This window comes from Acromyrmex echinatior, chromosome 5 (assembly GCF_024713525.1).
Source record: "Acromyrmex echinatior isolate Ae372 chromosome 5, ASM2471352v2, whole genome shotgun sequence".
Lineage (NCBI taxonomy): Eukaryota > Metazoa > Arthropoda > Insecta > Hymenoptera > Formicidae > Acromyrmex > Acromyrmex echinatior.
The window spans coordinates 6,202,018-6,221,604 of NC_141856.1; the positions used below are offsets into that span (position 1 = coordinate 6,202,018).

At 30.1% G+C, this 19,587-nt stretch overlaps 2 protein-coding genes across 4 annotated transcripts in view; one reads left to right on the forward strand and one right to left on the reverse strand.

Moving 5' to 3' along the window:
* LOC105143816 (uncharacterized) overlaps positions 1 to 16,266 on the forward strand; it is a 20,160-nt gene extending 3,894 nt beyond the window's left edge. The window contains exons 2-11 of one of the 3 annotated variants that reach the window (XM_011052321.2): positions 54 to 844; positions 918 to 1,123; positions 1,227 to 1,582; positions 1,737 to 4,393; positions 4,505 to 4,687; positions 4,770 to 5,069; positions 5,150 to 5,341; positions 5,474 to 5,587; positions 5,692 to 5,784; positions 16,128 to 16,266. In XM_011052321.2, coding sequence (XP_011050623.1) covers positions 71 to 844; positions 918 to 1,123; positions 1,227 to 1,582; positions 1,737 to 4,393; positions 4,505 to 4,687; positions 4,770 to 5,069; positions 5,150 to 5,341; positions 5,474 to 5,587; positions 5,692 to 5,784; positions 16,128 to 16,130 — 4,878 coding nt within the window. In that variant the 5' untranslated portion in view covers positions 54 to 70 and the 3' untranslated portion in view covers positions 16,131 to 16,266. Of the gene's footprint in view, positions 1 to 53; positions 845 to 917; positions 1,124 to 1,226; positions 1,583 to 1,736; positions 4,394 to 4,504; positions 4,688 to 4,769; positions 5,070 to 5,149; positions 5,342 to 5,473; positions 5,588 to 5,691; positions 5,785 to 5,922; positions 8,441 to 16,127 lie in introns of those variants that run through there. The other 2 variants (XM_011052320.2, XM_087406511.1) reach the window with 2 other exon arrangements.
* Positions 9,911 to 19,587, reverse strand: part of LOC105143817 (ATP-binding cassette sub-family G member 1) — a 43,363-nt gene continuing 33,686 nt past the window's right edge. Inside the window, exons 4-10 of the mRNA XM_011052322.2 lie at positions 18,654 to 18,849; positions 18,247 to 18,394; positions 16,141 to 16,380; positions 15,374 to 15,490; positions 13,983 to 14,243; positions 11,459 to 11,715; positions 9,911 to 11,070 (exon numbers count right to left, since the gene is read on the reverse strand). Of these exons, the coding sequence (XP_011050624.1) occupies positions 10,732 to 11,070; positions 11,459 to 11,715; positions 13,983 to 14,243; positions 15,374 to 15,490; positions 16,141 to 16,380; positions 18,247 to 18,394; positions 18,654 to 18,849 (1,558 nt within the window). The 3' untranslated portion in view covers positions 9,911 to 10,731. The remainder of the gene's footprint in view (positions 11,071 to 11,458; positions 11,716 to 13,982; positions 14,244 to 15,373; positions 15,491 to 16,140; positions 16,381 to 18,246; positions 18,395 to 18,653; positions 18,850 to 19,587) is intronic.

Sequence of the window (19,587 nt, forward strand, 5' to 3'; positions counted from 1 at the left end):
AATTTTTTATAGTGTTATTACATATCAAATATTAAAAAAATTTTTATTCACAGTTATAATAAATTCAACGATGGCTAGTAATGCAAGAGGGATACCCCGTATACTGGTCTTTAGACCAACATATGAGGAATTTAAAGATTTTACGAAATATGTCGAATATATGGAAAGTCGAGGAGCTCATAAAGCTGGTTTGGCAAAAGTAATACCACCACCCGAATGGGTTCCTAGGAAGAAAGGCTATAATCTAGATGAGTTAGATCTTACCATCCCAGCGCCAATCTGCCAAGTTGTCACTGGAAAACAAGGACTTTATCAACAAATTAATATTCAAAAGAAGTCAATGACTGTACAAGAATATAGTAAATTAGCCAATTCTGATCGTTACGCTACTCCTCGTCATTTTGACTATGAAGATTTGGAAAGGAAATATTGGAAGAATATAACGTATGTGGCGCCGATATATGGCGCAGACGTATCTGGTTCTTTAACGGATCCAGATGTGAAAGAATGGAACATCAATCATTTAGGAACAATTCTGGATTACGTTAATAAGGATTATGGTATATCCATCGATGGCGTTAATACAGCTTATTTGTATTTTGGAATGTGGAAAACTACATTTGCCTGGCATACAGAAGATATGGATCTATATTCCATAAATTATTTACATTTTGGTGCGCCGAAAACGTGGTACGCTATACCTCCAGAACATGGACGTAGATTAGAGAGACTAGCTAGCGGCTTTTTCCCAACCAGCTATCAAAATTGCCAAGCCTTCTTGCGCCACAAAATGTCTCTTATATCTCCTCAAATATTAAGGCAATATTCTATTCCATGTAACAAAGTAAGTTTGTTTTCTACTTAATTTTATATTTCTGTCAGCTTTTTATGTATCTTTCGTATTTTTATTCTCGCAGATAACGCAGGAAGCTGGAGAAATAATGATTACATTTCCATATGGTTATCATGCCGGTTTTAACCATGGATTCAATTGCGCCGAATCTACTAATTTTGCAGCACCTAGATGGGTAGAATATGGAAAGAGAGCTACGCAATGTACCTGCAGTAAAGATATGGTCAAAATATCTATGGACACCTTTGTGAAACGTTTTCAACCAGATAGGCATGTATCTAAATTATTTAAAAATAATTTAATTTTATATATATTACTAAACTCAATACATTTCAAATATTTACTATCTATAATTAACCCTCTGATTATACAGGTATGAATTGTGGCTACGTGGTGAAGATGTTGGCTCTCATCCTGAAGATCCTAGGCAGACTGCTGCACCAATGCCGTCACAAATGGATCTATTATGTAGTAATAATAGCAATGGTGAATTACCACAAGGCTATTTGAGTGCAACACCAAAAAATAAGCGACATATGATTCATAAGAAAAAGAATATTATACGCACGAATCCTGGTATAAACATGGAAGAACTTGCGAACCGTGCGGATATTCCACCTGATGTTAAAAAGGCCTTACAAGACATTGAATTTGATGAACTAGAAGAACCACCAGATGAACAACAGTTAGAAGTTCTAGAAGATATTTGGTTAAAAGCAGGAGAAATGGGTAAAATAATTACATTTTTGTTTATATAATAATTTATTTTAATTTATGTTTATATAATAATTATATTTTTATTTTTGTTATTGTAATCTTTGTTATTACATATTTCACGTATAGCGATTTGCAAATTTTTATTAATCATATACTTTTATTTTAGAAATTGATGAAGCAACTGTCTATGATGATGGTTACAATCGCAAGAAAAATAAGAAAAGAAAGAAAAAACAAAATGGAGATAAAGAAAAAAAACCAAAAATTGAATCAAAATCTAAGAAAGAAGTCAGCAAAATTAATACACAGAATGTGAATGTAGTTAAAACTGAAGATGATATATCTACTTTTGAATACATATCCCAGGAAAATATGGAAGAATTTCCTGTGCCTCAAGGAAATTACAATGACGAAATTATTATAAAAACTGAACCTACAGATCCTCTAAAAATAGAAGATTATCCCTTAAATAATTTTAATTCTTCAGTTATTGAAAAAGATGGCAAAAGGAAAAAGAAGCATACAAAACATAACGAGCAGAAAAAATTGAAGCCAAAACGTGTGTCCAAAGGTAAACGCAAACGCGACAATATACCGTTTTTCGATGCATCAACTTCAAACGTTTCAGATGCTACTGTGCAAACTGAAGCTAAAGCATTAGATGATCTTAATATATATGCTATAAATAATACGTATAATAACCAAGAAAAATTTAATTTAATGCAGCTAAGCGTTTCGCTTAGTAATGAGCTTAATAAGAAAACTACGAATACAACTAATATTAATCCGATAAAAAGTTCTGCATTTAACAACGACAAAAAAGACATGACAGAATTAACGAGCGTTACAGAAAGCAGAATAACTATTTCACCGACAAATGATAGCAGTGATTCTTCAAAAATGACATTTACAAACAGAAATTTCGAAAAGAACTGTTTTGTTAATGAACAGAACATAAATTCTGAATCTCAGAACGAAAGTACAAGAACCATGGTTGCTCAAATAGAACAGTTTACAAATGTAAACGACAAAAATATGGATGTGTTTACAGAAAGCGGGACAATACAAAATAATACTCATAAAAGCTTGCTAAAAGCACCTCGTTTGAATGTACCATCGATTACGCCTCCCAAATTACAAACTGAAAATCAGCAGATGCAGCAACCTATGCAACCAAAGATTTATGTTGAACATTCACAAAAAAATAATGTTCTTATTTTACGACCAGCTTACTCTAAACCTCCAGTTTTACAAGATGAAACGGAAATGCAATATATTAAAAACGATAGCACAATTCAAAATGCTCCACCATCGTTAGAATTTTCACTTATTCAGAGGCTTCCATCTGATACTGCTATTACTCAGGTGCCCAATATTAATTGCAAGCACACGTTTCCAAACGTTAATCCATTTAAACAGCCTAACACAAATTTAAAGATGAAAATAAATTTGGGAAATTTACCCTATACGAGCAACAGTTCTAAGAAATTAACAGAGACATCCTTGCAAAATATATATCCAAATGCTCCTAAAACGTCTCAAGCAGTTGCATTAGATAAATCGAATATCATTCCTTTTCTAAGTCCATCATCCATAGCACCACAGACAAATGCAATACCCAATACAATATCGCAATTTCCAATGTTGTCTACTTTGGTAGGTCCTCGGCCTATATTGATACCTATAAGTTCGTGTGTGCAAAATAAAAACACTGATATACCGACATTTTTGTTTCCTACAACTGCAGTTCAAAACAGTTCAAAACAAGCTATGCCAAAAATTACTAAGAATGCACCAACGCGTCATAGGCTGCAAAAAGAAACGTCACGTAGGAAAACATCAGCAAAAAATAATAAATCAAATAATAATGCATCTCCGAATACTTCTCAAGCTAACACTGTGAATACTTTCGTTGAAACTCAAATTAATAATTCTACTGATACGCGGATAAATATGACCGATTCGAACGTGCTATCACGAATTACAAATACGCAAAAAGACATGTTACATGAAGATGAGCGTTTAAATATATCTGATAATAAGACACAGGTACAAGACTTACAAAAGCAAACAGATTTTTGTTTACATTTAAATTCATCTAAATCAAAACATAAAGCACCTATTTTAAGAAAGAAACCCAAAGAGAAAAAAGCTACAACAAGAAGAAAACAACCATTGGCTATTGCTCCAAAGACTATTATACCCGTGAATATGGCTCCTTCGGCCATTGTTCCTGTGAACACTGCTCCTTCAGCTGTTGCAAATATCGCAACAGTTGCTCCTCCAACTATTGCAAATGTTGCAACAGTTGCTTCTCCAGCTATTGCAAATGTTGCAACAGTTGCTGCTCCTCCAGCTATTGCAAATGTTGCAACAATTCCTTCTCCAACTATTGCAAATATTGCAACAGTTGTTCCTCCAGCTGTTGCAAATGTTGCAACAGTTGCTCCTCCAGTTATTGCAAATGTTGCTTCTATTACCGATACTCCTGCAGTTACTACTATGCCTGTTGCTACTCCAACTGTTGCTTTGGTGATAGAACCTACAAAAGATCAATCTACATCAACACAATCTGTCGATATGCCGCAATTCTGTAGTTCTCAACCAACATCGGTAATCCCAGGGCATATTTCTGATATGATTTATCCGAATGTACCAAACAATGATCTGTTAAAAGCATTCAATGATTATTGGAGCGCTCAAGTGTCCCATTGTGCAATATGTGCTACTTTTGCCTTGTGTACAAGCGGAAGCAGTAGAATGATGCCACCTGATTGGAAATATTGCACATCAACTACGTTACCTGAAAGTACACCAATATGGGTAAGAAAATAACATTTAATAACTATCAACTTCTCAGTAACAATCTTCTTTTGAATATATAGCAAAAGTTGCAAAGATATTTATTGTGAAAAATAATTTATATTACATTAGGTGCCAGCTACTATCTATGCAGCAAACTCTAAAGAACAGGCTATGGAATCAGAGAATAACAAACTTTTACGATGTAGAGAATGTCACGTAACTGTTCATGCATCTTGTTATGGTATAACTATATTACCTACGGATATCCAAAATTGGGCCTGCGACAGGTGTAAAGCTGGCAGAAACGATGCGGTTAGTGAATCTATTTTTTTTGTTTTTGCCACTCGTAAACATTATGTTTTATCTAATTCTGTTTTGTTATTACGAAACACAGATGTGTTGTATGTGTCCAATGTTTGGTGGTCCACTGAAGCGTACCAGTGATAGCAGATGGGCGCATATCTTATGTACGCTTATGGTACCAGGAGCCACATTCAAAGATGCTATAAACAAAGATCCTATCAATGTATTAACGATCGTTGTGGACTCGTTACACAAGAAATGTTGTTTCTGCAGCCAAGACGGTGGAGCGTGCTTGAAATGTAATCAGTGCAATAATGTATTTCATCCGTCTTGTGGTCTCGCGGCAGGCGCTACATTTAGCATACCAGTGTATACTTCAGAAGAACTTCAGGTACAGTATTTTCTAAATCGTAATACACGATATTATATCAGTAAGCTTCTAGATGTTAACGTCAATGTTATGGCATTTAGGTAACGTGTAATGAACACGATGAAGGTAAAGAAAAGATCCCACAGATACGTCAAGGAGAAACAGTTTGGGCAAAGCATCGTAACAAACGATATTATCAAGCCAAAGTAGCAGCTATCGAGGATACTGTTTTTTATATGGTTACATTTGATGATAAAAGCTTCAGTGATGATTTGTACCCTATAGATGTAACCGTAAGTTTTAACATTGCACTTTTAATATTGCATTCTTATCAGTTTAATTCAATTTCTTTAAAGATTAAAATTTGTTTTAAAACATACAATTATTTGCGACATGCTCTATACATATATTTTATACTTATTTAGAACTATAAACCTGGAAATACACCTCTACCTGGAGCCGCAGTGACGGTGAACTGGACAGACGGTCAAATATATAATGCCGTCTTTGAAGGTACAAATCATCGAATAATGTTCACTGTAAGTAATTTTTAGTATCTCAATATATAGAGATTAATTTATTCCTTATTGATTACTTAATTATTACTTAATTATTAATTGCGATTTACATTTTTTTTATTTAGGTGATTTTCGAGGATGGTTCTCAACTTATTTTAAAGCGTAATGACATCTACAGTTTACAAGAAGAAATGCCAAAAAGAGTGCGTTCTCGTCTGGTGAGTTTGGTCAGAAATTAATATCATAATGTAATGTTTTGAACGTGGCTTGTTCTTTTTATTTGATTATCTCTTTTTTCCCTTTATTACTTACGTTGTTCTTACGTTTCTTTTCTGTTTCTTGTTGGTTTATTAAAGTCTGTTGCGACTGAAATGAAGCACCGATCTCATCTTTATGGCACAGAAGATGAAACAGAGGCGCAAAGAAAAGTGAAACAATTGAAAAATTACGATTGAATGAGTTGTAACAAATTGATGTAAATAATTATTAAGAGAAAGGAGAGCATAGAAATCCCTTGTTGTAAATAGAAATGTTGTAGTAGAAATTATATTTTATAATCTCGATTATCATCTCGCAGCTTCATTATATCATTACTCAATTTCGGACTGATCGAACAGATTAAAAATTTTACTTTCTCCTTACGTCCAATAATTTTTGTTTTAGTTAACTGATGTTTTCAACGATGAAGATTATAAATACATATAATTTCGTTTATGTTAAATTATTAGTTTACAGTATTGTGCTTGTGTAATTGTCCAATACATTCTATATCGTATATAATAGCTATTTTAATATAATAGCTATTTTATTAGTGTTTATTGGATAAGAATATATATTATACACATGTGTGTATTTAACGGCAACAATGGAAAGTATTGTTGATATTACTGTTGTGAACAAATGTTTTATGACGATCTTTATTCGAGATCAAATCGTATAATATATAAAAGAAAAAAGAAAAGATCATTTAAACATGATTTGAATTCAGAATTATATTCCTTCTTTCCTAATTTTCTCTTTTCTTTTTGTTTTTTTAAAGAAAATAATAATGTAAAAAATGTTTATATTAAAATAATTATTTTTAAAAATTGATTAGAGAATATTAGAAATTTCATTAAAATATAAAGACATTTCTATGTTAAATTAATTTTATATTAAACTGAGCTCTCATAATTTTCTTTTTGTAATCTCTTTTTATTTCTCTATTCTAGGCGAAAATTTCAACTAATTACTTAAATTAAATGAGAATTTTTTCTTATAAAATTATAAGAACTATACATATATATATATATATATATATATATTATATATATGTGTGTGTGTGTGTGTGTGTGTGTGTGTGTGTGTGTGTGTGTGTGTGTGTGTGTGTGCGTGCGTGCGTGCGTGCGTGCGTGCGTGCGTGCGTGCGTGCGTGTGTGTATGTAAGTTTTGTTACGATACTTTTCGTTGATACCGTTGAAAATTGTAATTATGTGTTGATGATGTATTTCTCATCAATATTTCATTATCAAATATTTATACTGAAATCTTATTAAATATATTATCTATAAATTGAAACGTTTTACATTTCGTATACAAAAGATAGATAATATTTTATATTTATTAATGTATGATTCAAGAGCTATTTACAAAAATAAACTAAGATAGAAGGAATAAACATCATCATACATATTTTTCAAAGTGATTTATTTTAATCTTTTTCATAATGATAATTATGTAATTTTGTCGCTTAGCTGCGTGTATTAGTTTTATGATGTCAATGTAATAACTATTACAAGTTTTGTGTTTATTAAGAGCGTTATAAAATATTGTAAAAAAAATTATCAATTACTCATGAACACTTTAAGATATTTTTGAGCTACTTGAAAATCTCCATTGGATATTTATTTTTATTAACATCATAATTTAAAATTTATTTAATTTAGCAGAAATTTGCTAAGTTTTGAGAAAGAAAGTAAAATCTTTAGAAAGATCATCTTATTAAATTGTGCATAAAATTTATGATACAAGCCACTAAAACACAGATATGATACATTAAGAGATATGATACACAGATATAGTTAATTATGATAAAAAAATAGAGACAATTTTATATCGTCTAAGATATATTGTTTGGATTACTATATATATATATATATATATATATATATATATATATATATATATATATATATACACACACACACACAAATAATATAGATGATTTACAAAAAAATAAAAAATGTACATAATTTATATATATAAAACATAGAGGTATTAACATGCAGTTTCATATACATGCAATATTCCATAGAATAAATTCAATGTAAATTACTTTATCTCCATGTAATCAGTAGATGAAAGATCATATATGTTATTAAGTCTTTCATTAATTTTATTTCTAGTCGTTAATTTTATTCTGTTTTAATACTTAAAGTTACAAGAGAGAAAGAGTAAATTAAGAAGTACAGTATTACCTTCCTCTTAGAAATTACTGTGATGGTAATATCATTTTTATGTATGGTACCTATGTTTATGGCACTTGTATAAGAAAGTATAACGAACAATAGAAAATATTCTCAAGAATTATTAATATGCAAGAATAAGACTGGAATTATTGTTATCACTGTTACTATTATCATAAAAATAATTACCTTTCTGTAGATGATGCTATTTAAGTATGCTCTTCTAAATGTAGTTAAAATGATAAGTGTATTCGTATTTTAATTAATCCATTTTGATTAAGTTTAAATGAGGTATAAACTATAATATTTGTAAGGAAATAAATTTGTCAGTTTGTTATCAACTGTTCAAATTCTCATACTGAAAATAAATTCTATTGTAAACTGTAAGAAGAGATCATATAATGTCGCAAATAAAAAATTTTAAAACAAATTGCAATTGCAAAAGTTTATTCTTACTGATTAACTTGCACTACGCAAACGCGAAGCTTCTAATACAAAATGTATTGTACATTCCTCTGTGTAAAATGTAATTAATCTTGGAAAATTAACCGTAATCTTGGATAACAATATTTTCGTAATAAATTGTAATGTTTTTTCTGCAGTGTTTATTGAAGAATGACAATACTTGAATACTATTTTTTAAAAAGTTGCAATATATCTGATTCCAAGATCATATTTTTTAAAATAAGATATCTAATATCTTATAAGATATTATCTGCGATAAATCGATGAATTGAAGAAATGAAGCTAAATACTGTAATTTTATTTCCAAACGTTTTTTCTCGCTTCATACATATGTTTCATCTCTTGAAATTTTTTTTAATTATTCGTAATTAATAACTTCATAATTATAAGATAATCCTTCATCTTTCTCTCTTGCTTATATCTTCATTAATACTGCAAAACGTAAAAGAATAGTTAATGTTAGAATTATAAATCGAATAAATATGTATTCATGTACAGGGTATTCCAGAAATAGTTGGCCAAACTTTAAGAGCACATTTCATTCATTGTAAGAATGAAAAAAAGTCATATCAATCGTCATCGGAAATGCTTCCTTTCCAAGTTATAAACATTTTTTTATTTTATACTTATACCTATATTTTATTTTATACTTGTATCTATTTTTTATTTTATACTTGTATCTATTTTTTATTTTATACTTGTATCTATTTTTTATTTTATACTTATATCTATATTTTCCTTACAAAAATTGCTGGAAATGATTTTCTTCCGCATCGATGCATGCTTCGCCTCGACGTCGCATGGATTGTCATTCAAAAATTCTCGAAATATTTCGTATTTTTTCATACGCAGTGTATAATACTCCTGTTGCTACTGTGGAAGTATTCCGAAATCATATTATCGCTGCGAAAAAATACGAAATATTCCGAGAATTGTTGAAGCTTCGACAATCCATGCGACATCGATGATGCGAAGCATGCATCGATGCGGAAGGAAATCATTTCCAACAATTTCTGTAATGAAAATATAGATATAAATATAAAATAAAAAATAGATACAAGTATAAAATAAAATATAGATGTAAGTATAAAATAAAATACAGGTATAAGTATAAAATAAAAAAATGTTTATAACATGGAAAGAAAGCGTTTTCGAACCCATGTTTACATTTTTCATCCTTACAATGAGTGGAAGATGCTCTTAGAGTTTGGCCAATTATTTCTGAAACACTTTGTATAAATTTGTAGGCTTATTAATTGGTGATGGGATTGTATTACTTTGGATTGTATCGTTTTGTATAAGGATTTGGAAAACATGTAATTATGTAAAAATGACAACGTGAAATAAAGAAAATAAAAGTAAATTAATTTATTCAATGATTTGTAATAACTCTTAAAGAATGACTCATAAAAAAATAGTCTGAAAAAAGTACCAATTTCTCTTAGAAAAACGACGCAATATATTTATTTTCATTTTATATTTTTCTCTGTAAAATACGGTTGCTACAGAAAAAAACATCGTACTTTCTATGATAAGATATATGCAAATAGAGATATGTGCAAAATATTTAATTAACAAAACCTTCACATGTATTTAGGCAATTTCGCATATCCATAGAATAATACTAAAAACGCAAATTAAATAACCACTAAAGATTAAATTAAAGTATATCAAATTGTTTAGGATTTTAAATACAATTTAGTTTAGGATACAATTCTAAGCTATAATAATGATGTCCAATGCGCGCTGTATCATGTATATCTATCCTTATCACTTAGACTTAATACAGATATTCTGCTTTGTATAAATCGTATACTTTGTTTATATATAAACAAACCTTGCCATTTTTATATCACCGCTTTTTATAAACAAAATTGCTGATGATTATAGCGTCTTGTCTTGATTAATACAAAATAATTCGGATTAGTACTTTATTTCGCTAAATAAAGTACTTTAAAAAGACCGTTTGCAACTGGTAGCTTTACAAGATTCGATGATGACATCCAGTCTTCTTTGATTCGATAGAAAACATTCTCAAAGTGCCGCAGAATTCGTTTCCAGCGAGATTAAAAGGTCTAAAGAAATAATAACTTTATTAATATCATTCAATTTGTTTAATTTTCAAAATTTCTCTCGTGGAATTTATTTGTATTTTCGTATTTCCCATGGGAAAAGCATTTCAGAACTCTTATGTCGTTTCTCAAAGGGACTGCCCGCAATACCACAAATACTGTATTTGATCGGATTATATTTAATTCATCTTCTATTGAGCTTGCACCAAAGCGCGCTGGCCGTTAGAAGATGCATCAGCACTCCGATACCGAGGATGAGTATCAGATTATTGATCACATTTACATCATTGATTTCCATTTCTCTGAGAAACGTGTTTGGTTTCTTATAATGACAATAAAATTCGTCGCACAATAAGTCCTTTCTATCGTATCCGTATACAGTATATATCAGGCTATGGAAACTAGCACGGAAGTATGATATATGAAACATCCAGCGGAACGCTAGCGGCGTATCGAAGTAACGTATGCAGAAGCCGAAGATGGAGAACAATACTGCGATTATCGGGCCAATGAAGACGGCAATCTGTAAAGATTAAATTACGAAAAATTCAGTATCTTTTTTCTAAATTGAATCACATCTAAAATTGAATATTTTTAACACATCACAATAAATCCGAATTATATAGATATAAATATGCAGATGTGTTTACGTGTGAGAGTATATTTTTCGAGAAAATTTTAACCTTTATATTTTTTTTTTCACATATCTCACCTCGTCGTTGATTAGATTTTCGAAATAAGAGTAACTTTTTTTACTCCTAAATATCAATAATAGCGATTTAAAATTTTAATTAGGATCCGAGTTACAAGAATTTAATTAATATGCACATCTATCACAATTTTAGATCCAAAATGAATTTAGAATTTTATTTAGTGTTACTTAAAAAAGCAAACATTCCAAAGAGATTTACCTTAATTGGCGTGGTAACGCCGATGAAGAAACCCCATGCTTGCGCGGTCAGGCTGGCAGCTATACTAACTGTATTGAAGAATATTATACGATTCGTTTCTATGGGCTGTGCTGTCAACCAGTAGCTCACTATCAGATACGACGCCGCACATGCCGCTTGAAAAGGTATCTCGACTAACAATATGCTGATATAATATGGCGCCAGCCGGTACCAACGATTGAAATGCTCCCTCGTGAGAATTTGCATCTCCAGTGGGACTGAAAAGAGGCGTATAAACGGAAACTGAATATTCATTGAATATCAAGATAATGATCCCCGAAGCAGAAATCCTGATAAAAAAAACTAGGTAACTACGATCAAACTGCGGTTAACTTGATCGATAATTAATATAATTCATTGAATAAAATCTGTAGTAATTTATTAAATCCGTAAATAGAATAATTTTTTCGTCGTTTAATAAGTGGAAAAAGAGAAAGATAATATAGTTAGAAATTTTGAAGTCTTTTTTTTAAATTCTGTATTAAGCTGATCTTAATAACGATCTAATTAACGACTTAATTAATCAAAGTTCGATTGAAGTCACTTCTAAAAATACACAGTTAGTTTATATATAATGCATAGAAATGGGAAATATAATTTCGCATTTGCGTAAACGAAAAAATTTTATACGCGAAACACGGACAAAATAAAATCGTAGAAATTATTCACCACGTGAAATATTTAAATGAATTGCGTATAGTTTGATTTTTTATAGTCTATAATTTTTCTATGAACAATCAATTATCATTTTTCTATTTAGTTTTATTCATCCTTCTTCTGTATAAAATGTATTGTGTCACCGACAGAATTACGCAAGATTTGATGAATTGTTATGAGGATTTATCCGAACTGTACATTGAGATAGTTATTATTTGTTCAGGATCATCGGGACAAATTCACGATAAATTATTGAGATTGTCAACACACGCATCAAAATTAGAGACATTATGTTATTAATCACTTTCTGTTTAAATCAATTTTCCTCGAAACTATAGAGATGCACCAAGGCGAGTCAGGTGGTCGCTCTATGAAATTTAATCACAACAACTGTGACAGAGATATTCGCATTTCCTTGACCTACATCTCAGAATAATGACAGTATGCTAAGCGTTCACGAATATTGCACAGTGCTTGATGCAACAACAGTGAAGATAATTACGGTTGACCAACTCACAGTATTTCGAAAGATAAGTAAAATTAGTAACAGTTCTTGACAAATATAATGATTAATGTTTCCAACATTAACATGTTTAAAAACGTAAAATTAAATAATGTATATATATATATATATATATATATATATATATAATTATATTCTCTAGGTATATATACATACATAAAATTATGTTAAAATATGTAAAATTATATACAATTATATAAAATTTTGGAAATCGAATAGATCCGAAGTGAAATCTGTTTCTATTATGGCAGATTGCAAATAATAAAATGATATTCAAGTAATGAAAAAAACAAGTGAAATCTGGTCTTTAATATTATTCGATCTAGCATGCACGGCGTTGCAAAAGTAACACAAAAAAAGCGACTAGTTTTCGTTCGATGAAGTCAAGTTGTTGCACGCTTTAGAAAATAAAAATTACAGCAATTGTAGCATATTGATACCCGCAGTTAAATATTTCCTCTGATAGAATTCACGAACGTGACACGACAATTAATATATTCGTCGATATATTCAATTTAAATAAACATCTTATTTATTAAGTGAAATCTCGTCATGATAATCCTGCAAAATTGATAAAGATCAATTGAAGCGTGTAATAGATTACGCGCGTAATGTAAATATTAAATAAAGTTAAATCATGAGAAATTAAAAACAATCAAATGAAGTTGAAAAAATTGAAAAATTAAATGAAAAATACAATCTAGGCTGTGTTCCAAAATTCACTGCCAGCGCTGAAAATCTATCAGTTTACGTTATGTATATTATACATTTTCAGCACTAGTTATGAATTCTAGTATATGATGCACTTTGCGACGCGTTTACTAACTGAATTTGTAAAAATCCATAAATTAAACACCATATCAATAGATAATTCAATGTTATCATCGAGTTTAAGTTACATAATATTTTTGAAAACTAACAGATCTAAACACGGAAATACTAATTGCTTTAATGACGCACCACAATATTATATCAATATGACTAATAGGATCCATTATTGCGATGATTAATACGGCTAATACAGTTAATGTATCACGTGTTTTGATAAATTACACGTTCTTCTTCTTTATCCAATGTTACAAATTATTCAAGTTATCGGGGATCGAAAATCTCAATAATAAGTATAGGACGAGGAACGTAAATTACATTTATCATTATTTTTATTGTAAAATCATGATAAAATATTTATTGAGCATTTACAATGCTTACATAAATATATTATTATTAGTTACTCATAAAAGAATAAGCATGAACATATTTTTTAATATATTAATTTAAATCAAGATATAATTTATAGCTACTTACAAGCAAGAGTAACAGCCATTTTGCCGGTGTAGACGAGAAGAAGCAACGATCCGTATAGATAAACATAATTTGCTAAGATATTAGCTCGATAGCCACTTCCCATGTACAAATATCCGAAGATCACACCAATCAGCAGATGACAGAGCAATCGCGCCATCAATAACGAATAGTCTCTTTTTAAGCTTAACAGTTGTCTTTTGTACAGAAGATAGCACTGCGTCAGAAAACCGGCAGGTGGTGGCGGTTCCTGGATACTGTTTGCTAGAATACATAGACAATATAAATCAGCATTTTTTAATGATTATAATATAATGATTGCAGACTAATTTAATCTTTTCGTAATTTTGTCAAAGCTCTTCGATAATTTACTGTCTTACATGCATGGGAATGTTAAGGTTAAAACAGATATTTCATAATGTCTATTAACAAGCAGAGAAGGAAAAAGAAAAAAAATAGAAAGAAATCACTTTGCATATATTTTTTAGCGAAGTTTTTATTATTCTTGCAGATAAAATAAAAACTTCGTTTATATGAGGAAAGCATAAGTATATGATAATACGGTATTTATAGATTATCAAAGTATTTATAGTTTTATCTATTAAATGTTCACACAATTTTTATGAGAAATAACCAAGTATTTATTATACTCACAAAAAGATACTAAAATATTCTCTTAAACATATAGATAAATCTTGCTGATTTATATAATTATGTCGCTGTATTCTATAGGTAAAGATAAAAGAAAGAAATAAATATAGACCTATAAAAATTGTAATAGCAACAAAATGAAATGTTATAATAGGATACAATATGATCTTATTAATATTTCAAAATATTAGTCATTTATGTCGGCTATTTTCAGCTATTTTCAACGGTTAACTTATCTTTTATCTGAATAACATCAATTCCGTGGAATACGTAGAGTTACAAAGAATTCTATGATCAGCTAAGAAGGTTTATAAGAAAAGTTGATATAATTAAATTGTAATCATTCAGCGTAATTTTTTATTTCTAACAAGATTAATTTTATTATTTAACAAAATTAATTTCGCTAGATTATATATTTTTTGTCATAATTTTTTATAAAGCTTAATGAAATCTATTAGGTGTTGGAATTAATTCGTAGCGTTTTACAAGTGATGGGAAGTACTTTCATTAATGTATTTTTTAATGCTCATGTGAAATAAATAACATTCTTTCATTAAAAAACGCTACGAATTAATTCCAACACCTAATATTATAACATTTTTTATATTTTTACTCCAAGAAACTAGTACAGTTTAATTACAGTCTAAGACATCTTCCATACATGATCTGCCAAATATTTCATCTACTCAAAATATAAGTTAGATTTATGATCGAGGTAAAATTTCTGAAAAAAGTGACCTTACTTTCTTCAGGCAAACTCGTGGTAAGAGTGATCGTTTTCTGATCAGTTGATAAAGTTTCCGCAGCTGCCACCAGTTTGTCGAGCGAAATACCATATTCGCCGATCGCTACCTCGAGGACTGAAAAAAATTCAAGAATTTAAAAATCATTATTTCCAGAACTATGATTACTCGGTGTTGTGTGGAAACGCGCTTTCTAAGTGAATGTTGACCATTTCAACATTCGCTGCGTACTTGCAATCAATTTTTATTGAACACGTTATTATAGGACGTTGACACGCGATTGTTTTTACTTTTTGTATTATTTTGATGCTTCGCAAATATAAAAGCGCTTACGACAGATCGGATCCATAAATAACAGGCGAAAGAGAAAAAGAGATCAGAGAGGAGAGATCTTTTTAAAAATAAATCATATTATATATCCCCCGCTGTATTTAATTGCACCGGTAATAAAACGCTTTCTAGATTTTAATCTGAATAACTTAAATCTAGATTAATGATTGCCTAATTTATTCGAGATTATTATTACACTCTTGTATACTGAGTCAACTCGCTCTTGCATAATGTATGAATCATGAAATTTATGATGTCTCTTTTAGAATACAATTATTCGCGAAACGGACCACTGTGGAATATAGCTTTGATGCCTTTTTTCCCCATTCCTGATTTCGCATTCCATTAGCTACGCATGACATTCACGTAACTAGCAGAATCAACGAGAGATAGCTCGGGTTTAAAATTACCTTATTTGTTTCAGTGAAACTACGTACCGAAATCAGCTGGATTGTGATAAGGCGGACAATGAGCACCGATAGAAGTGAAGTGCGGCAACAACGAATTAACCGAGCCTCTGTATATACAGTAACCATTAGCCACCACGTACAGGGAATCAAACATCTCCAGAAGCAAGGCACTCGGCTGATGAATCGTACAGATTACCGTACGCCTTTCTAATTCCGCCAACCGCTTCATAAGAGCGACGCATTGGCTGCACGAAGAGGAATCCAGACCTGAAAGGTGAATAACTCTACAATGTCTTAGAAAAGACATACAGCGGTAATATACATTCTGTGGAAAATACATTTCGCAATCGCCTTGCACGCAATGTATTAAGCACGGAATGAGAGATTCGAGTACAATTCCCTTGATATCTCATATTTCCATCTTTGCGTTATCTTGAGGACACTTACAGATTGACGCTGTGTAACAAGTATTATGTTTCTACGATGATCAATTTCGACGATCTAAGATCTATTATTTAGATGCGGTAATATATATTATTAAGCAAGTGTAATTGAGACTGGAATTAAGAATGAGGTAATCGGAAATACACATCGCGAATCGCGAGACAGGTTATTGCGAGAATTCTGCCGGTTCGCCTATCACGGCATAATATGCTCATGTCACAACTTTTTTTAATCTGACATAATCTGACATGAGTACAATGATGCTCAATGTAAAATATTAATTTGTTTTATTGCGTACAATTAACTACATTACTTACACGACAAGATAATCGTTATTTTGCTACAGATGTAATTTGATATAAATAGAGATTTCTAATATCGAATAATCGCGTTACAATGCGTTTATTATCTTGTAACAAGACATACAATTTTGCGATCGTCAAAATTATACTGCAAATTTATACGTATAAAATTTTAGAGATATCTAAATGAAACAAATAATTAATAAAAAATATGAGCTACCCTGATGAAAGTAAAAATCGAAACGTAAATCGGATGTAATGGGAGAGTAACAAACGAGATAACAGAACAATCTTTATTTTAGACCGCATATGTGAAAAATATAATCAATGCTAAAAATTTAAAATGCCTATTACAGTCGAAGCTGAATCATTATTGCTTTAAATAATTCAATCTTGAATTATTAATATACTAATTGAATTACTATTATATATGTATTTGCATATATATATCATATTGTAGTCTTTTTCAACTGCGCACCGAATTGTTTTTCCGGTTTATAAACGCAATTAAAACTACTCTAGTAATCGTGAATTAAATTGACAAGCAATTTTAATAATTTGATGCTACCATCAAGCATCATATTATAAAGATGTTAATATGTTAAAACGGGAAGTAACAGAAGCATAAACGAAACTTCCAGAAGGTGAAAATTGGAACAATGAAATGTAAAAGAAGCATTTACGCTTCTTTTACATTTTGATGTTTCAATTTTCGTGTTTCAATTTATTACTTCCCGTTTTAACAAGAAGTTTCGTTTACGCCTCCTAGAAGTTTTATTTATGTTTCTGTTACTCTCCTATTACATTCGATTTATGCTAGGTTTTTTATTTTCATTAGGATAATAAAAGTCATAAAAAGAAAAAGTCTGGACAAACATAAATCTACGTAATAATAATAATTATCTTTCGCTTTTTGCGAAATGCTATAATCATTTGCTTGCATATTAACGAACGATACTTATTAAGATATCATGACTGTTTTTATGTATGCTTTGTCAGTTATGACTTGGCATAAAATATTCTCATTTTGAAACATTCTTCATTAATTAGCTATTATATATTTCCTACTGAATTTAATCACAATATCATTTAGCAAACAAGTCAGGTGTCTGTTTACTGAAATTATCAGATGTTTTATCTTCGAAGTATTTAAGTATTCTTGACCCATTAATTTAATTTCCGACAATTTTACATATTGAGTTTTATAGCGTTTTTTTCATTTCTTAATTTTATTTTTATCTACTCATAATTAAATCTTATATAATCATAAAGCACTATACATTCGTTCTTGTGAAATCGTTCAAGAATTGATTAAAATTTCGTATTTTAATTGCTTTTTAAATATATAATATTAATATAAATATGAGTTTGTATTTTTATTACTTACCGGTCGTTGGTTCATCAAGAAATAATACTGAAGGATTAGTTAAGAGTTCCAAGGCGATATCGAGTCGTTTCTTTTGTCCGCCCGATAATTTTCCGCATAACGTGTCATAGCAATGGCTCAGTCCTAGCATTTCCAAGAGTTCTAAAACCTACATACGTATTCATCGAATGTAAAAAAAGATTACAAAATGCGATAAGGAACGTCTAGAGAATGGGAATGGGAAACGTAAATCGAACATCGTGACAAGAATAAAGAAAAAACGAAGAGTTGATGAGAAACAGTCAGATTCTCAAGTTTTTTCTTTCAAAACTGAACACAAGATATTTATTCATTTCTTTTAAAGAGAGGTCAAATCAAGGAAAAATTTATAACGCAACAATTAAAATTGCTAGTTAATTATCACAAACCTGAGAATGCTTGTAAGCAGAACTGATTGTGTAACCAAGCTTCAAATGAGCGGCTAAAGTCATGGCTTCTCCCACGGTTATGTATGTTCTGATAATGGAGTCTTGGTGTATGTAACACGACGTCCTTTTCCATCGTTCACTATATGGTACTCGAATCTTACCGTTGATCAGAACTTCGCCACTTACACCTGATACACTATGCATTGTCATCGTTATATTTAAATTTATTATAATTTACTTATTTATTATAATTTATTTAGAAAAAGTATTATAATTTACACACACAGTTATCATAAAAAAATTGTTGATCTGGGTTTCTAACGAAAAATATTGAAAGATATATATGAGATAATGTTATACAAAGAGAACGTGAAGTATCCATAAATATGTTCACCCGACTGATTTGTCTTAAAAAGTACGATGTAACATTGAAATCTCACATATTATCAATTATTTATGTAATTTTTAATTTCAATGTAATATCCTACATTGACTTATAATCATGCAATCGTTTATCATGCAACAATGTAAAATGAAAGCAGAAAGTGAACATCAGTTTTTCAATATGAATAATATGATAATGCGATATGTATGCATCGATCTGAAAAGCGAATAGATATAGAATAGAAAATATTTATTAAGACACTTAAGCACGCTGTGGAACTTTTTTTAAATTTTTTTATCATAAATTTTTTTGAAACAAGCACTTAGGCAGCAATTATCATGAGAAAAACGATCTCTTTTTTCCATCTAATAAAATTAAAAGTATTTAATGTCATCATTTTCGTAAGCATATAATATATAGAATATCTAAAAAGATTCTCGAATTTTTTTAGTCGGGAGGATGAAGTTTTTAAAAAATGTTTCCAATAAAAGTTATATGAGATACCAAGGTATTTCTAATATGAAATAACCTATACTCCTATATCATAGT